General features: G+C 40.6%; 1 protein-coding gene and 1 non-coding gene across 3 annotated transcripts in view; both read right to left on the bottom strand.

Annotated features, from left to right (window-relative positions):
• MAN2A1 (mannosidase alpha class 2A member 1) overlaps nucleotides 1-16,991 on the bottom strand; it is a 210,749-nt gene that overhangs the window by 150,642 nt on the left and 43,116 nt on the right. For both annotated transcript variants that reach the window (NM_001205886.3, XM_059888188.1), the window contains exon 3: nucleotides 13,511-13,655. In NM_001205886.3, the coding sequence (NP_001192815.2) occupies nucleotides 13,511-13,655 (145 nt within the window). The remainder of the gene's footprint in view (nucleotides 1-13,510; nucleotides 13,656-16,991) is intronic.
• On the bottom strand, nucleotides 15,469-15,522 carry MIR2285BV (microRNA mir-2285bv). Its single transcript, NR_162311.1, has one exon. It is a non-coding gene; the product is annotated as a microRNA mir-2285bv (primary transcript).

Here is a 16,991-nt window from a genome sequence, read left to right as displayed (position 1 = left end):
GAGTAATATAACAGTAAATTAGCTTTTATTGCTCTTATACAATAGAGTAATCAAGTATTCCCTTTTACACTGAATTGACTCTTTCTTCTCTAAATTACTGTAAAACTTCAACTGTATATTAACATGAGACCAATCACAAAGATAGCATTTTAAAAAACTTGTATGGGATGAATTTTTGTGATATAAAATTACATTCCTATGTCGAGATTTAATAATCTTGGGACATTCAGATGCAAACTGATTTACTTAAATGGTCAATTCACAGCCTTTTTCTTTCCCTTGAATATACTTAGAAATTGAAACAGGGCTAGAACAGCATTAAGAATACCTTTCAATTTATCCTTTTTCATTCTAACACCACCATCACCCATAAAACAGCTAATCACTATTTTAAATAAGTGGGGAAATGTTAAAAACAAAGAGTACACAATTAGAAGTTGTATTCAGCCATAATTCCAAAGTCACTATCACTATTTTATCAGAAAAATTTTTAATTTCTAAAATATAAAAATAACACAGTTGAAAACTATTGCTTATTCTTCATCATAAATAAATACACACCTAATAACTGTTCACTAACAAAACACAATTTATTTTTTAAATTGTGGACTTGTGATCTAGCTTAAAGTCTGCAGGCTTTGTGGGATCTGAGGTCTGAGGAGCGCTTCATCTGTCTGGTAGAGGGCACATACAGGACCACCCAGGGGCCTGGGCAGGAGCGCCTGCCCTGCGCACTGGACCCCAGGGGTCTCCCTGCTCCTCCTCTGAGCCCACCCTTTCCACAAGACAAACCCACCAGGCAAAGGCCATGCCCACCCACTGGCTGTGTGGTGCCCTTCTCAGTCCCCGGGGCTTGGATATCCGCATCTGATCATCCCACAGCCAGCTTCTTGAGCCTCCCAGGGCCTCTACTAGGCCGCCCCTGCCAGGACAGATGAACTTGCAGGTGGCCACTAGCCTGGCAGTAGCCAGGAGGTGCAGTTTGCAGGGGTGTGGGAAGAGGGCTGGGGTGTCTGCAAGAAGCACCATCCTGGGTTCAGGCGAGGCCGGGCTGCCCAGAGGCTAACGCTCCCCACAGCAGCAGCACAGCCAATGCGGAAGTGCAGCCCAGGCACTCTAAATCCTTACTTGGCCTTCCAGATCACTGAGCTATTATATCCTAAGGCAACAGGAAAAGATCTATTTTATTTAGCAATGTATTAGTTTGATTTATAACCTTTAAATGTTTAGACATAGTGTTTGAGGGCCTCCATGTACTTTTGCCCCAGGTCATGCAAGTTTTAGAAGTGAGCCTAGATAAACACTGCAAGCTGAACTTCAAACAGGTCAATTCTCATGACTCTAGCACCTGGTACAGTCCACAACAGCAAAAGGTCAGTAAGTACTTGATAGATGAGTGAACTGTATGGCCAAAAGGACTGGAAAAAAATGCATGTGGAGTAAAAAATGCAAATTTACTACTTCAACTGAAAATTAAACCAAAGGTCAAAGACACCACATACTTTTAGCTCTATTATGTTCATGGTCCTGATACTAACCTAATAATCTTTGAACAATATCTCTAAGTTTCTATCTTATATTTATAAAGGATCTGTCAGCCCTAAGATGATTTAAAACACACACATCCGGAAGAAGGCATGCCCCTCAAATCAATGTTACACTGTTATGGTTTTAATTGCTACAATAATGACTTTTTAATGAGTACATTAATTCCACTCAAATAGGTACCAACTGTTAAGAAAACATAAAAAGATTCTCAGATATATCCAGATAATAAACACTGAAAAAAATCCAACATGCTTCAAGTAATTTCCATTTTAACATAATATTTTCAAATTGAAAAATATAAGTAGAGTTCATTAAAAAAGAAATCTCCTTTATTTTAGTAATTAAGTTATTCTATATTAACAAATGATTAACAAGTTTCTTACATCACTTGTCAAACCTTTCAATGTTCAACTGCAACATCCAATCCTACACTTAAGGGGTTACAAACAACTTTAACTGATGTTACCATAACTCACATGCTGATTAATTTTAATTCCAATATTTCTAGTATAAAATAACCTTACTTTTCCCCCTGATAAACTGTGAAAGAGTTTTAATTAACTTTCTGTTCTGGTTTATTCATTCAAACACAATCCAAGCATCCAATAATGACAAAGCAATAAAGCTAAGTTCAATGAAAACATTTTACAGTGAAAATATAAACAAAATGCTGTGAGAATAAAGAAATGGTAAGTTCCTATTAGAAGAATGGAAGAGAGATTCTTAGATTAGATGTCATTTGGTTAGAGAGAAAAGGGGGAAGCTCCAAACAGAGGCAAGAGGAGCGGGAAAAGACATTAAGCCAGGAAATGATGTATCAATTTCAGGGAGCAGAAGGCAGTTGGGTATGGCCTCACTGCACCTTACACAGTGGGAATATAGTAAGATACTGAATAAACAGAAGTGAGATCAGATCACTGAAAATCTAAACCATCCTTGCTTCTCATCAAAAACTTAGAAGGAAGTAAGTTAAGGTTTTCTGAGCTGGGTTTTCAAAACTATCTGTACTGTGAGTGTAAAGTGAAAGAAAATGAAGTCACTCAGTCGTGTCGGACTCTTTGCGACCCCATGGACAGTAGCCTACCAGGCTCCGCTGTCCATGGGATTTTCCAGGCAAGAATACTGGAGTGGGCTGCCATTTCCTTCTCCAGGGGATCTTCCCAACCCAGGGATCGAACCCGGGTCTCCTCCATTGCAGACAGACACTTTACCGTCTGAGCCACCAGGTAAAGAATAAACTAAAAGGTAAAACAGACCGTGTAGAGGCACGCTGGCTGTGACGGACTGCGCAGAAGTGCGGCCAAGAGGAGCTACCCCATGCCCGAGGTCAGGGGTGGCGGGCAAGACGAGCTACCCCATGACCGAGGTCTGGGGCAGCCGCCGAGAGGAGCTACGCCACATCCGAGGTCAGGGGCGGAGGCCAAGAGAAGCAAACTGATGTTCAAGGTCAGGAAGGGCAACCTCGTCCAAGGTAAGGAGCACAGACTGCATTTTGCTGGAGCAGCCGTGAAGAGACACCCCACGATCAAGGTAAGAGAAACCCAAGTAAGACGGTAGGTGTTGCGAGAGGGCATCAGAGGGCAGACACACTGAAACCATACTCACAGAACACTAGCCAATCTGATCACATGGACCAAAGCCTTGTCTAACTCAATGAAACTAAGCTATGCCCTGTGGGGCCACCCAAGACGGGCGGGTCATGGTGGAGAGGTCTGAAAGAATGTGGTCCACTGGAGAAGGGAATGGCAAACCACTTCAGTGTTCTTGCCTTGAGAACCCATGAACAGTATGAAAAGGAAAAATTATAGGATACTGAAAGAGAAACTCCCCAGGTCAGTAGGTGCCCAAATGCTACAGGAGATCAGTGGAGAAATAATTCCAGAAAGAATGAAGGGATGGAGCCAAAGCAAAAACAATACCCAGGTGTGGATGTGACTGGTGATAGAGGCAAAGTCCGATGGTATAAAGAACAATATTGCATAGGAACCTGGAATCTTAGGCATTTAATCAAAGCAAATTGGAAGTGGTCAAACAGGAGATGGCAAGAGTGAACGACAATATTCTAGGAATCAGCGAACTAAAATGGACGGGAATGGGTGAATATAACTCAGATGACCATTATATCTACAACTGTGGACAGCAATCCCTTAGAAGAAATGGAGTAGCCATCATGGTCAACAAAAGAAATGCAGTCTGAAATGCAGTACTTGGATGCAATCTCAAAAACAACAGAATGATCTCCGTTCATTTCCAAGGCAAACCATTTAATATCACGGTGATCCAAGCTTATGCCCCAACCAGTAACGCTGAAGAAGCTGAAGTTGAAGGTTCTATGAAGACCTACAAGACCTTTTAGAACTAACACCCAAAAAAGATGTCCTTTTCCTTATAGGGGGCTGGAATGCAAAAGTAGGAAGTCAAGAAACACCTGAATTAACAGGCAAATTTGGCCTTGGAGTACGGAATGAAGCAGGGCAAAGGCTAATAGAGTGTTGCCAAGAGAACGCACTGGTCACAACAAACACCCTCTTCCAACAACACAAGAGAAGACTCTACACAGGGACCTCACCATATGGTCAACACCGAAATCAGATTGATTATATTCTTTGCAGCCAAAGATGGAGAACTCTATGCTATGCTATGCTATGCTAAGTCATTTCAGTCGTGTCCAACTCTGTGTGACCCCATAGACAGCAGCCCACCAGGCTCCCCCTTCCCTGGGATTCTCCAGGCAAGAACACTGGAGTGGGTTGCCATTTCATTCTCCACTGCATGAAAGTGAAAAGTGAAAGTGAAGTCGCTCAGTTGTGTCTGACTCTTAGCGACCCCATGGACTGCAGTCTACCAGGCTCCTCTGTCCATGGGATTTTCCAGAGAAGAGTACTGGAGGGGAGAACTCTATACAGTCAGCAAAAACAAGACCGGGAGCTGATTGTGGTTCAGATCATGAACTCCTTATTGCCAAATTCAGACTGAAATTGAAGAAAGTAGGGAAAATCATTAGACCATTCAGGTATGACCTAAATCAAATCCCTTGAGTATACAGTGGAAGTGAGAAATAGATTTAAGGGACTAGATCTGACAGACAGAGTACCTGGTGAACTATGGACGGAGGTTCGTGACATTGTACAGGAGACAGGGATCAAGCCATTCCCTTGGAAAAGAAATGCAAAAAAGCAAAATGGCTGTCTGGGGAGGCCTTACATATAGCTGTGAAAGGAAGCAAAGCAAAAAGCAAAGGATAAAAGGAAAGATATAAGCATATGAATGCAGAGCTCCAGAGAACAGCAAGGAGAGATAAGAAAGCCTTCCTCAGTGATCAATGCAAAGAAATAGAGGAAAACAACAGAATGGGAAAGACTAGAGATCTCTTCAAGAAAATTAGAGATACCAAGGGAACATTTCATGCAAAGATGGGCTTGATAAAGGACAGAAATGGTATGGACCTAACAGTAGCAGAAGATATTAACAAGAGGTGGCAAGAATACACAGAAGAACTGTACAAAAAAGATCTTCACGACTCGGATAATCACGATGATGTGATCACTGACCTAGAGCCAGACATCCTGGAATGTGAAGTCAAGGGGGCCTTAGAAAGCATCACTACGAACAAAGCTAGTGGAGGTGATGGAATCCCAGATGAGCTGTTTCAAATCCTGAAAGATGATGCTGTGAAAGTGCTGCGCTCAATATGCCAGCAAATTTGGAAAACTCAGCAGTGGCCACAGGACTGGAAAAGGTCAGTTTTCATTCCAATCCCAAAGGCAATGCCAAAGAATGCTTAAACTACCGTACAATTGCACTCATCTCACACGCTAGTAAAGTCATGCTCAAAATTCTCCAAGCCAGGCTTCAGCAATACGTGAACCGTGAACTTCCTGATGTTCAAGCTGGTATTAGAAAAGGCAGAAGAACCAGAGATCAAATTGCCAACATCTGCTGGATCATGGAAAAAGCAACAGAGTTCCAGAAAAACATCTATTTCTGCTTTGCTGACTATGCCAAAGCCTTTGACTGTGTAGATCACAATAAACTGTGGAAAATTCTTCAAGAGATGGGAATACCAGACCACCTGACCTGCCTCTTGAGAAACCTATATGCAGGTCAGGAAGCAATAGTTAGAACTGGACATGGAACAATAGACTGGTTCCAAACAGGAAAAGGAGTACGTCAAGGCTGTATATTGTCACCCTACTTATTTAACTTCTATGCAGAGTAAATCATGAGAAACGCTGGGCTGGAAAAAGCACAAGCTGGAATCAAGATTGTTGGGAGAAATATCAATAACCTCAGATATGCAGATGACACCATCCTTATTGCAGAAAGTGAAGAAGGACTAAACAGCCTCTTGATGAAAGTGAAAGAGGAGAGTGAAAAAGTTGGCTTAAAACTCAACTTTCAGAAAACTAAGATCATGGCATTCAGTCCCATCACTTCATGGGAAATAGATGGAGAAACAGTAGAAACAGTAGCTGACTTTATTTTTCTGGGCTCCAAAACCACTGCAGATGGCGACTGCAGCCATGAAATTAAAAGACGCCTACACCTTGGAAGGAAAGTTATGACCAACCTAGATAGGATATTGAAAAGCAGAGACATTACTTTGCCAACAAAGGTCCGTCTAGCCAAGGCTATGATTTTTCCAGTGGTCATGTATGGATGTGAGAGTTGGACTGTGAAGAAAGCTGAGCGCTGAAGAATTGATGGTTTTGAACTGTGGTGCTGGAGAAGACTCTTGAGAGTCCCTTGGACTGCAAGGAGATCCAACCAGTCTATCCTAAATGAGACCAGTCCTGGATGTTCATTGGAAGGACTGATGTTGAGCCTGAAACTCCAATGCTTTGGCCACCTCATGCGAAGAGTTGACGCATTGGAAAAGACCCTGATGCTGGGAGCGATTGGGGGCAGGAGGAGAAGGGGACAACAGAGGATGAGATGGCTGGATGGTATCACCAACTCTATGCACAAGAGTTTGGGTGAAGTCTGGGAGTTGGTAATGGACAGGGAGGCCTGGCGTGCTGCGATTCATGGGGTCGCAAAGAGTCAGACACGACTGAGCAAATGAACTGAATTGAACAAGGTAAAAATAGGAGATAAACAAGACATGAGGCCACTGCAATTATTCTGCTAAATATGGTGATGGATCTCAGTGGAAACAAATACAGGGAAATAGAGGCCAAGAAGGCACAGTGAAGGGAATTGAGTAAATTTTCAGCAGAGAGTAGAAGCAGAGTCAAAAATGAAGATGAGTCTTTGAAAACTTAGAAACCTGCTGATTCCTCTAAATGCTTTTGAACTCAGATATCCAAAAGAACCCAACCTTTTTGCCAGGTGATTCAGTATCATCTAATAGTTTTTAAAACATATCAGCTTCACTTCCATTAACTTGTTTGAGATACAGCATTTTTTTTAACCTATGTAAGATATTGTCACTTGAAATTCTATCCAGCACCACAAGAATCCATGTGCATTACGATCAGGACAGCTGGATTTGGTTCACACTGCAGCTGTATAATGACCAAATGTGACCTCTTTCTGTATTGCTTTTCTAAATGCCCTTTAAAAGACCTGCATACCTTGATACCTGACACCTGCAATTGTAAGATCACCCTCCAAAATATTTTCTAAATCTGTGCTTCCCTGTGTTACTTCCCTCCCGTGTTAAGAATTTCATCCCTGAGTATTTATCTGAACCAAATGAGGATACTTCCAGACTAGTAAGTCGTGTCCAAACAAAGTTTGGTCAGTTGAAATATTGAAAAGTATCTATGAGAGACATGCATATTCCTTTGGGGGCATTACTCTTAGGATATGTGAGGAGTCTACTAACTTAGCCTTATGAGCAAGCCAATACTGGGCAAATTATCAAAGTTTCTAGAAGAAATCATTTAAAAGCTGGAAAATACTGCTTCTCAATCACTTTCCAATCGTACAATATGTAGCAATGAGAAAAACCACTCACCATTTCATGTACTAATGCAGTATTTAAGGACTAAGCCATCTGTCTCAGTAAGGACAGAAGAAAAGAAAAGGATAGCATACAGTGTAGTGAGGTGTCTACTTTAGCAGCGGTCACTAAGATGTTTTATATGATTAATATGAAAGTAGATGACATTTGGCTTAGAAAACCTTAAAGACATTCTTCCTAGAAGCTCTTTATGTGGTTTTACAAGCATTACCTGCAAGAGGCAATATTAAAAGTAGTTATGGATTTTGATTCCAGACCCAGATGACTCGGGTTCACACCCAGCCCTGCCACAGACCCAGCACTCATCCTCTGTTCTGTCTCAGTTTGTTTTGTTTTTTCATCTGTGAAATGAGGGTGAAAACACGATTTTTATCATAAAGTCGCTGACAGGATGGATGGATTCAAAACATGGCTCAGACAGTAAAGCATCTGCCTGCAGTGCAGGAGATCTGGGTTCATCCCTGGGTCAGGGAAGATTCCCAGAGCAGGAAATGGCAACCCACTCCAGTAGACTTGCCTGGAGAATCCCATGGACAGAGGAGCCTAGAGGGCTACAGCGCATGGGGTCACAAGAGTCAGACACGACTCACACACGCACACGCACACACACACACACAATACCTAGAACAGTGCCTGGAACACGGTAAGTTTCCACTGTACCAGCAGTTAGTTGTATAGCCAGCACAGTGGTGAGCTCTGAAGCACCCAGGATTGAAGACAGACAAAAGTAATCAAAATAGGGTAACTGGAAGATGTTTAATGATTACCTACATTTCAGGCGCTACTTGACATTTGTGCTCCTAAGGAATACAGTCTAGTGAGAGCCCAATCAGACTTTTTTCCCTCTAAAAAGGAATATCAATGTACCAATTCTAGAGATCTCTTAAAAACAAGTGCCAAAATTTTTTAACATTTAAGAATGCCAGATAAAATACAGGATGACAGGTTAAATTTGAGCTTCAGATAAATAGTAAATGTTCAGTGTAAGCGTGTACCATATGATATTTGCAGCACAGGTAAAAAAGTGTACATTGTTTATAGGAAGTTAAAATGTGAATGAGCAGCCTGTTGTTGTTTTCTTTTTCCCCAGCTAAACCTGGCAACTCTGTTAACAAACCAAGTTCAGATAAATGTGCTAAATTAGCCAATGCCCATAAAGCAAGAAGAAAAGAAATACCAGCGTCATTTGAACTAAACAAAGTATCCTAAGAGACAGTATAGTAAATGGAAAGAATATGGGGCTTAGCATCAGGCAAATCTGAGCTCCAATTCACCATCCTCGGCCACTTTATAACTGTTTAACTTTGAAAAAACAACTACACTTACTCTAGCCCCACTGTCCTCTCCTGGTAAATGGGATTTGAATTTACCACTTTTCAGGATTGCAGGACAGGTTACACTAAATAACGCACACCCAACACTCCCTGAGGCCACACAGGCAATGAAGGTCACAGTGTCTTAGCTCCAGAAACTCAAATTTCCTGTACAGTAGCCAAAACCAAAGAACTCACTTTACCCCACAGAAACTAACCAGAAAAACATATGCAGTCCCCACTGTTGCCACAGACAAAGCTCGCCTTCTCCCGACTGCCTCCTTCCACCTGGCGGTCTCCTCCGGCAGCCTGAGCTCTGTCCCCACGGCCTTTCGCCTGCATGGACGTTCACTCACCCATGCAGAACCAGAAATGTTCTCTCCGGACTGTGCTTAACAGTATTTGAACAGAAGAGCTGGGAAATAACATTCCCCCTGTGACGTCCTCACATTTCTCTTTTCCACTGACTTTTTAAGAATAAGGATACATAAGCAAACTCATTTCAAATTATATAATACAAAATGCAAAAATTGTTCTCTTAATTTTCAAAAAAAAAGGCTGAAAATCCTGAACACTCTTGAGTCAAAAATTCTGCAAAAGAACTGAAAACTCATGAAAAAATTATTTTCCAATGTGACTCTTGGGCCCAGATCTTCCTTCTGTTTTGGAGTCACACCACATGGGGGGATTATTTTCTAATGTTCATTTTACAAATTGCTTGACTAACAATATGCCGTCCAATTTTTCATTTAGTATACCTTATCTTCTCTCTACACACTTTTTTCCTTGGAAGGAAAATTAACTATTTCCACAGTTAACTAGCAGGAAGCAAAGAATTAAGATTGTAGATATAAAGGTGCTGTAATGGTGTTTTAATCAGCTTATTAAATACAACATGAACATGTATCAATCAACTAACATTTAATTTCATGGTCTATGATTCAAAACTTTTCAAAAGCGTAACAGTACACAATTATCAGCATTTACTTAATTTCTTTCCAAGTTTGTTTTAACTCATGTAAACCACATAAAATATTACATGATAATGGTTACATGTCCTTATGTACTAGAAAAAGACATAGTTAGAAATTTTATTAATATATAAATATAATTTGAAATGTACCTTTTCAATTCAACCCAAAAAGAAAAATATCTCCACACACAAAAATGCAGGAACATAATTTTTTAAGTATGGTGACTTAATATAGGAATTTCCTAAAAATTTATTTCAAATATTTCTAGCCCCAACAGACAAAACTCCACTGATGAAATCAACTACTGGGCTAAAGTTTGTTTTAAATTGTTGCTGCAGAAAAGGAAAAGCTCTCTATAAATTTCACTTACAAGTAAACTGCACGTTCATTTAGGAGTATTATACAAATACTTCCTGTCACAGAGTGAATTTTAACTTGGAATGTATGTGTACATACTCATCTCTTTTCCTCTACTGAAGAGTGGTTTTTCATGATCTGAATGATTCCATTTTTTACAGAATAATTTAGTTATCTAAATTCTATTTTTGTTAAGGAGCAATGAAAATTAAGTCAGGAGGTTCTTTTCTCTAGCATTTTGCTTGATAGCAAAAAATTGCTTTAGTTTTAAAAGGTCTGTTTCTGACCATTACTTTTGACTCAAGTGGAGAAGGGCCTGAGGGTAAAGGTTATTAACCTCTTTCACTAAGACAAAAAGATTCAACTGTGGTTGCTAGGATACCAACAGACAGATTCATTTATTAGTCAGGGACAATTATTCAGAATGCCTTCTCACAGAACAACACACTAACTGCAACAGGAAGCTTAATGCAAACAAAGTTTAAAAGGCAGAGACAGTCCCTGCCCTTTAAGAGCTTAACATTATTTGTTATTGGTATTCAAAATTATACAGTGCACTTTAAAGAAGCTATTTTTTAAAGGAATGGAAATAAGTAGACAACAAGAAAGAGGGCAGTTAAGAGTATAGGCCAAAGAGTAAGTCAGCTGTTCCATATTCCTTTGTTCATTAGCTTATTTAACTGATTCAGTCTGTACTATGTGCTGGTTACTGTTTGAGTATTAACAACCCAGTGGTTAATAAGACAAAGTTCAAGCCCTCATTGAGCTTACACTCCAGTAAGAAGACCAATAAAAAGTTTGTATCTGTGCTGATATGCAAGCATGAAGTGTGTGTGTGTGTACACAGTGTGAAAAAGTTGTGAGGGGCATGGAGGCAAGTTAGTGAAGGCTTTACACATATTTAGCGAAGACTATATGCCAACTGTTGGGCTAGGCAATGAGGACAGCGTGTAACAAGAGACCCATGTTCTCTGCCGCTCTGCCGATCCAGGTAAACCAACAGGGAAGTACTCTGGTGCCACTTACTGCCTGTGTAACCTTGGCAAGTTGGTATCACCTTCATCATGAATAGTGGCACTAACCTTCCAAAGTTATTGTCAGCATTAGCTGTTTATAAAACATCTGGCACACTGCCTGGTAAACTACAAATTTTATTATTTCAGTTAAGAGCCCATGTTACAGAATAACAAGAAATGAGATCAGTGGAAATTGAGGATGGCAGAAAAGAGGAAAGGATAATAAAGGTCTCTAAAAGATAAAAGAGGAAGGAGAGCTGTGTTCACATGAGGAGGTCTTGTGAAACACACTGGTTAAGTGTGTTTATAAACCTATACGGGATTCCTTGGAACCCCTATTACGGATTTGGAATTATGGAAACACAATGGAATCACATCACAAACCCAATTAAGTGATAAGGATTAAACTAAGACTGGCAGGGAAAAGAAGAGGAGAGAACAATATAAATAATAAAACCAGCTTGGCCACTATCTCACTCAATGAAGGGATATTTCAGAGTAAATGAGATTTATAGAGGGAAAAAAAAAACCTGCCATCCTACGGTCTCAGATCCCGTACGTGAAGTGTGAGCACCTCACTTGAGTGAGTGAATCCAAATATAAATGAAGATACTATGTCTTTCATATGTATCTCCTAAATGCAAATGTACTACTTAATCTGGTGCTCACGTGGGTAAATAAACAGCAAAATAAATTTCGATTAGGTATGATTTTCATCACCTTCTACATTTACTTTATAACTCAATCTCACTTACAATGCTGCTCCACCTACATGACCTCCATTTCATAGACAGACAAATAAACAAGCCCCAGGACAGCTGGAGGTCTGCTCACTCAGGCTGGCCCCGAATCTCGCTCGGCAGCCCTACACGGTGAAGGTTTTCTTGCATGCTCAGCCGCTCAGTCGTGTCTGACTTTTTGTGACCCTTGGTACTGCAGCCCGCCAGGCTCCTCTGTCCACGGGATGTTTCAGGCAAGAATACTGGAGTGGGTTGCCATTTCCTTCTCCAGGGGATCTTCCCAACTGAGGGATAGAACCTTTGTCTCCTGCATTGCAGGCAGATTCTTTACCTGCTGAGGTGACGACTTAAAACACATAAGAGGAAACATCAATGAGACAAATAGAGCTAGATGAAGACATTAAGACCAAAGACAAGGAAACCAAATCAGAAGCTGATGTGTAGTAACTGCTCATCACAAATTTTCAGAATATTGATTTCATATATATATAGTCCTTCTTCTCACACTAAATACTGAACTACACTAGAGATTCGAACGCTTCAGCACCCAAGCTCTGTCTTGGAGACTATCTTTCACAGCTAAAAGCAGCATGCGTGGGCAAACACACACAGGCAGGGCTTCACCAAAGCATGCGTCCAGACGTAAAGCAACAAGCTCTACTGTCTGAGAAAGAAACACATAAAAATAAACTAGTGGAAAAGAATATGACAAAATCAAATGTTGAGAGCAAAAACATGCAAAGTAGTAAATGAATATGGTGCCTCTGATAGTAACAATGAAACTCAGAAAAATAAAAAACAGAAGCATAGGTAAGTCAGTCCTTCAAAAGTCTTTGGAAGTACATTCCAAAAAATCCTGCAACTTAATTCATGGGTCATTTACTCATTACCTGTGTCCTCACACTAATAAAGATAAACATTGAGTTACATTTCCCATTATCATTTTAGCAACTTTCCTTTACCTGGGGTGGAAAAATCTCTGGCCCCAGTAAATACCACAAGGTGTCACATGAACAAATATCAGCATTAATGGCAATGACAGCAGTTATTCTTGCACAGTGCAACATGCCTTGAACCTTTCACTCTATGAAGTGAACACTTTATCCTGTCTCTACCTGGGAAAAAACCTACTCTGGCCTAAAGTTGTCTAACACTGTTGGGGTTGGGACTCACACTCATGCATGCTTGAAACCAAGGCTCTTAACCACTTTATGCTGTTTCTATATTTTAAAGATACAAACCTTACCATGAGCATTCTGAATTTTCTAATGCAGAGTTTATGGACATGAAATAATTCTCTCACACAATATTTAAGAAGTAACTAAAATGAACTATCACTACCTTATATGCATGTAACTTTTCATCTCCCAAAGCTGAGACCTTCTTGTGTTTATTCCTATTTGATACTGCACAAGTATTATCCTTGAATGGCCCATAAATTGATAAAATGAGAACACTGTAACATACAAAATATGTTAAAAGTCAGAGAATAACATCCCCAAAATTTGAAAAGTAGGTTTACCTGATTCTCATTAAAATACTTTGGGCCTACAAGGACTTAATAACTTCCAGATTTTTGAAGTGCAGATTTTACCTGGGTCATTATGGGAGTGAGGCACCACGAAGACTTGAAGGGGCTTAGTGTCCCATTCATCAGGCTTATAAGTGATGTCAAATCCTTGCTTCCAAACTCCACCATCGGGATTGTCAAAAGGAATTAGACTGTAAACATCCAACATCTACAATAGAAAGACAAAAGAAGTTAAGTTTAATCATGTATGCATGTGTGTTAGTAAGTCGTGTCCAGCTCTTTATGACCCCATGGACTGTAGTTTGGCAGGTTCCTCTGTCCATGGAATTCTCCAGGCAAGATTACTGGAGTGGGTTGCTGTTCCCTTCTCCAGTTAATCATGTATAACCATTATTAATTTAAACTTTATGTTGGGAATATTTGCTCAAAACTACTTGTTGCTGTACTCTGTATATATATTTTTAAAAAATGAAACTATTTCTGTAGACCTTAACTAAAGAGGTTAAGGCAGAACACATTTAACCATCATTCAGAGAGTTAAAATAAAGGTTAAAATTGTGCTCCATAATAAACCTGATAAATAACCCCGTTCATCTTTTGTTCCTAATATAAAATAACTTCATTCAATTCCTCTTCCCCTACTTTACTTCCAATACAATTTAATAGAAAAGGATGGGAACTGAAGAGCTAACAAAAAATTTCATTATGATCAAATATTTTTAGCATTTTCAAACAAAGTACTGAAAATTATTTTATAATTTGTCTTTATTTTATAACCAATCTCCTATATTTTAAATTCTGTATCTGAATGGAAATGGATCTATAGATATTCTTTAATTTAGCTTATGTATGTTTACCTTTTTTATCCTAAAAATAAAACTATAACAGGGTTAGCTAGGTTTAAAATAATTTTTTTTAATTGAGATTTAGCTTTTAAGTGTTCAAATGTTTGCTAAGTTCCAAAGTAGTATTTCTTCTAAATAATAATCCATTTGGGGAAAAAAGAGAAAAAAATATTAATGTTTGCTAAGTTTGCTAAGTTCCAAAGTAGTATTTCTTCTAAATAATAATCCATTTGGGGAAAAAAGAGAAAAAAATATTACAAGAAAACAAAGTCAAACAAACCTAAAGACTTATTTTTCATACTCTCTGTGATACTAAGTATGACAAAGAACACAACCCTCCTTTGGTAAAATTTAAACTACTTGAGAAATTACATCCTAATTAATACATAAATTGGTTACAAAACAGTTTTTTAAGATAACAAGCAAATTATATGAAAGTGAACACAAAATATTTTAAGAAAATAACATACCTTTTACTTGGAAACTTACAATATAAATAAAATGTCCCAAAGATAAGAAGGGCTGTCTGTGAAGCAGCAGGAAGAGGAGACAGAACAGCTGCCGCTGGCCCTGCGGATCCTTCTCAGGCCCTGCAGCTCCCAGGACCCTGCTGCCTCGCTCTGCCTGAGCTCCATGACTGCTCTGCAACTCCTTTCTAGCCGGCCCAGATTTAGGACCACCCCTAAAAAGATTTTACTGTTTCCCTTTAAAGGTACTTAATTAAAACCTAAACACAGCCAAGCCTCAGAGAAACAGATATCCCTTCAAAGCCCAGGATCTTGATCCTATCTGAACCTGGCCACACACTAGCCGATGAGGCTGGAGCACAGAGCCAATCCCACTGTCCCCAGCTTCCGGCTTAACAAGCGGGCCACGGCCTCGAGAGCATATCATGCTCTCTGTCCCCAAGAGTCAGTGAAAGCTTCCACACTGAAGCAAGGCCAGAGCCAACTCCTCTTGTCCAACTTTAAAATATTCACTCCTTAGGGTCTGCACCAAGATCCAGTTTCCCATCCAAGGTACAACGTTAAAATAGCTCTCTGTCAATTTGTAGAACAGAATAAATGTGAGTGACACACTCAAAGTTTAAGAAAGGCAGAAGTCCTTTCTTACCTTAGTTCTCAACACCACTACCCTCTAAAAACAGTGCTACTGGAGGAAAAAATTGCATTGGCCAAAATGTTTGTTCGAGTGTTTTCTAAGCTATTACAAAACATCCAAACAAACATTTTGGCAAACCAATATATTGCAGGCTAAATACATAATTTAAATTTCTCTAATACTGAAATCGGTAACCTCCAGTTCAAGACGGTGGAGCAGAAGATGCGCTAATCTTCTCCTGCCGAAGCACCAAAATCACAACTCGCTGCTGAACAACCACCGACAGGAGGACACTGGAGCCTAACAAAGAAGATACTCCGTGTCCAAAGATAAAGAAGACGAGCAAGATGTAGCAGGGGCACAAGCACGATAAAATCAAATCCCGTACCTACCGGGGTGAAAAGTGAAGTCGCTCAGTTGTATCCAAGTCTCTGTGACCCTATGGACTGTGTCTCACCAGGCTCCTCTGTCCATGGGATTCTCCAGGCAAGAATAACTGGAGTAGGTTGCCATTTCCTTCTCCAGGGGATCTTCCCAACCCAGGGATCGAATCTGGGTCTCCCGCATTGCAGGCAGACGCTTTACCATTTGAGCCACCGGGGAAGTTATCGGGGTAGGTGACCCACATACTGGAAAGCAACAGCAGTGAAGAAGTTTTCCCACTCTTGGGAAGGTTCAGAACCCCACGTCATGCTTCCCAGACTGGCGACCCAACAAAGGGACGGGAATCCCCAGGGTATCTGACCTTGAAGGCCAGCAGGATTTGATTACAAGACTTCCACAGGATTGGGGGAAACAAAGATTTCGGTCTTGGAGGACAAAAACAAAACCTTGCACACACCAGACTCAGAGGGAAGGAGCAGCGCCTCCACAGGAGCAGAGCCGCCCGCTAGTGCTGGAGGGCCTCCTGCGCAGGCGTGGGTCAGCACGGCTCGCCACAGGGGCCGGGGACTGCTAGCAGCTGTCTGGGAAGGTCCCCAATAACCCCATCACAGAGCCAGTAGACTCAAGGGCGGGCTGGCCTCAGGCCAAAAGACTACCAGGGCGGGAGTGCAAATCCAGCAGATAATTGGATTAAAGTTTTACTGAGAAAGGCACTGCCTACCAGAGCAAGACCCAGATTTTTCCACCACCAGTCCCTCCCATCAGGAAGCTTACACAAGGCTCTTAGCCTCCTCCATCAGAGGGCAGACAGAAGAAGCAAGAAGAACCACAATCCCACAGCGACTAAAACAAAATCACCATGAAAAAGCTGAAAGTTATGTCCCAGATGAAGGGACAAGACAAAAACCCCAGAAAAATAACTAAATGAAGTGGAAATAGGCAACCTTCCAGAAAAAGAATTCAGAATAATGATAGTGAATATAATTCAGGATCTCAGAAAAAGAATGGAGGCAAAGATTGAGAAGATGCAAATAGTGTATATCAAAGACCTACAGTGGACACGTTTTGGGTGGAGTCCAGGAGTTGGTGATGGACAGGGAGGCCTGGCGTGCTGCAATCCCTGGGGTCGCAAAGAGTAGGACACGACTGAGCGACTGAACTGAACTGAGAGACCCACAAGAACTAAAGAACAAACAGAGAAGAATAACTGGGGC

The sequence above is a fragment of the Bos taurus genome, chromosome 7 (assembly GCF_002263795.3).
Source record: "Bos taurus isolate L1 Dominette 01449 registration number 42190680 breed Hereford chromosome 7, ARS-UCD2.0, whole genome shotgun sequence".
Classification (NCBI taxonomy): domain Eukaryota; kingdom Metazoa; phylum Chordata; class Mammalia; order Artiodactyla; family Bovidae; genus Bos; species Bos taurus.
The sequence above is the reverse complement of the archived record's forward strand: the minus strand, read 5'-3'. Positions and strand labels throughout refer to the sequence as shown.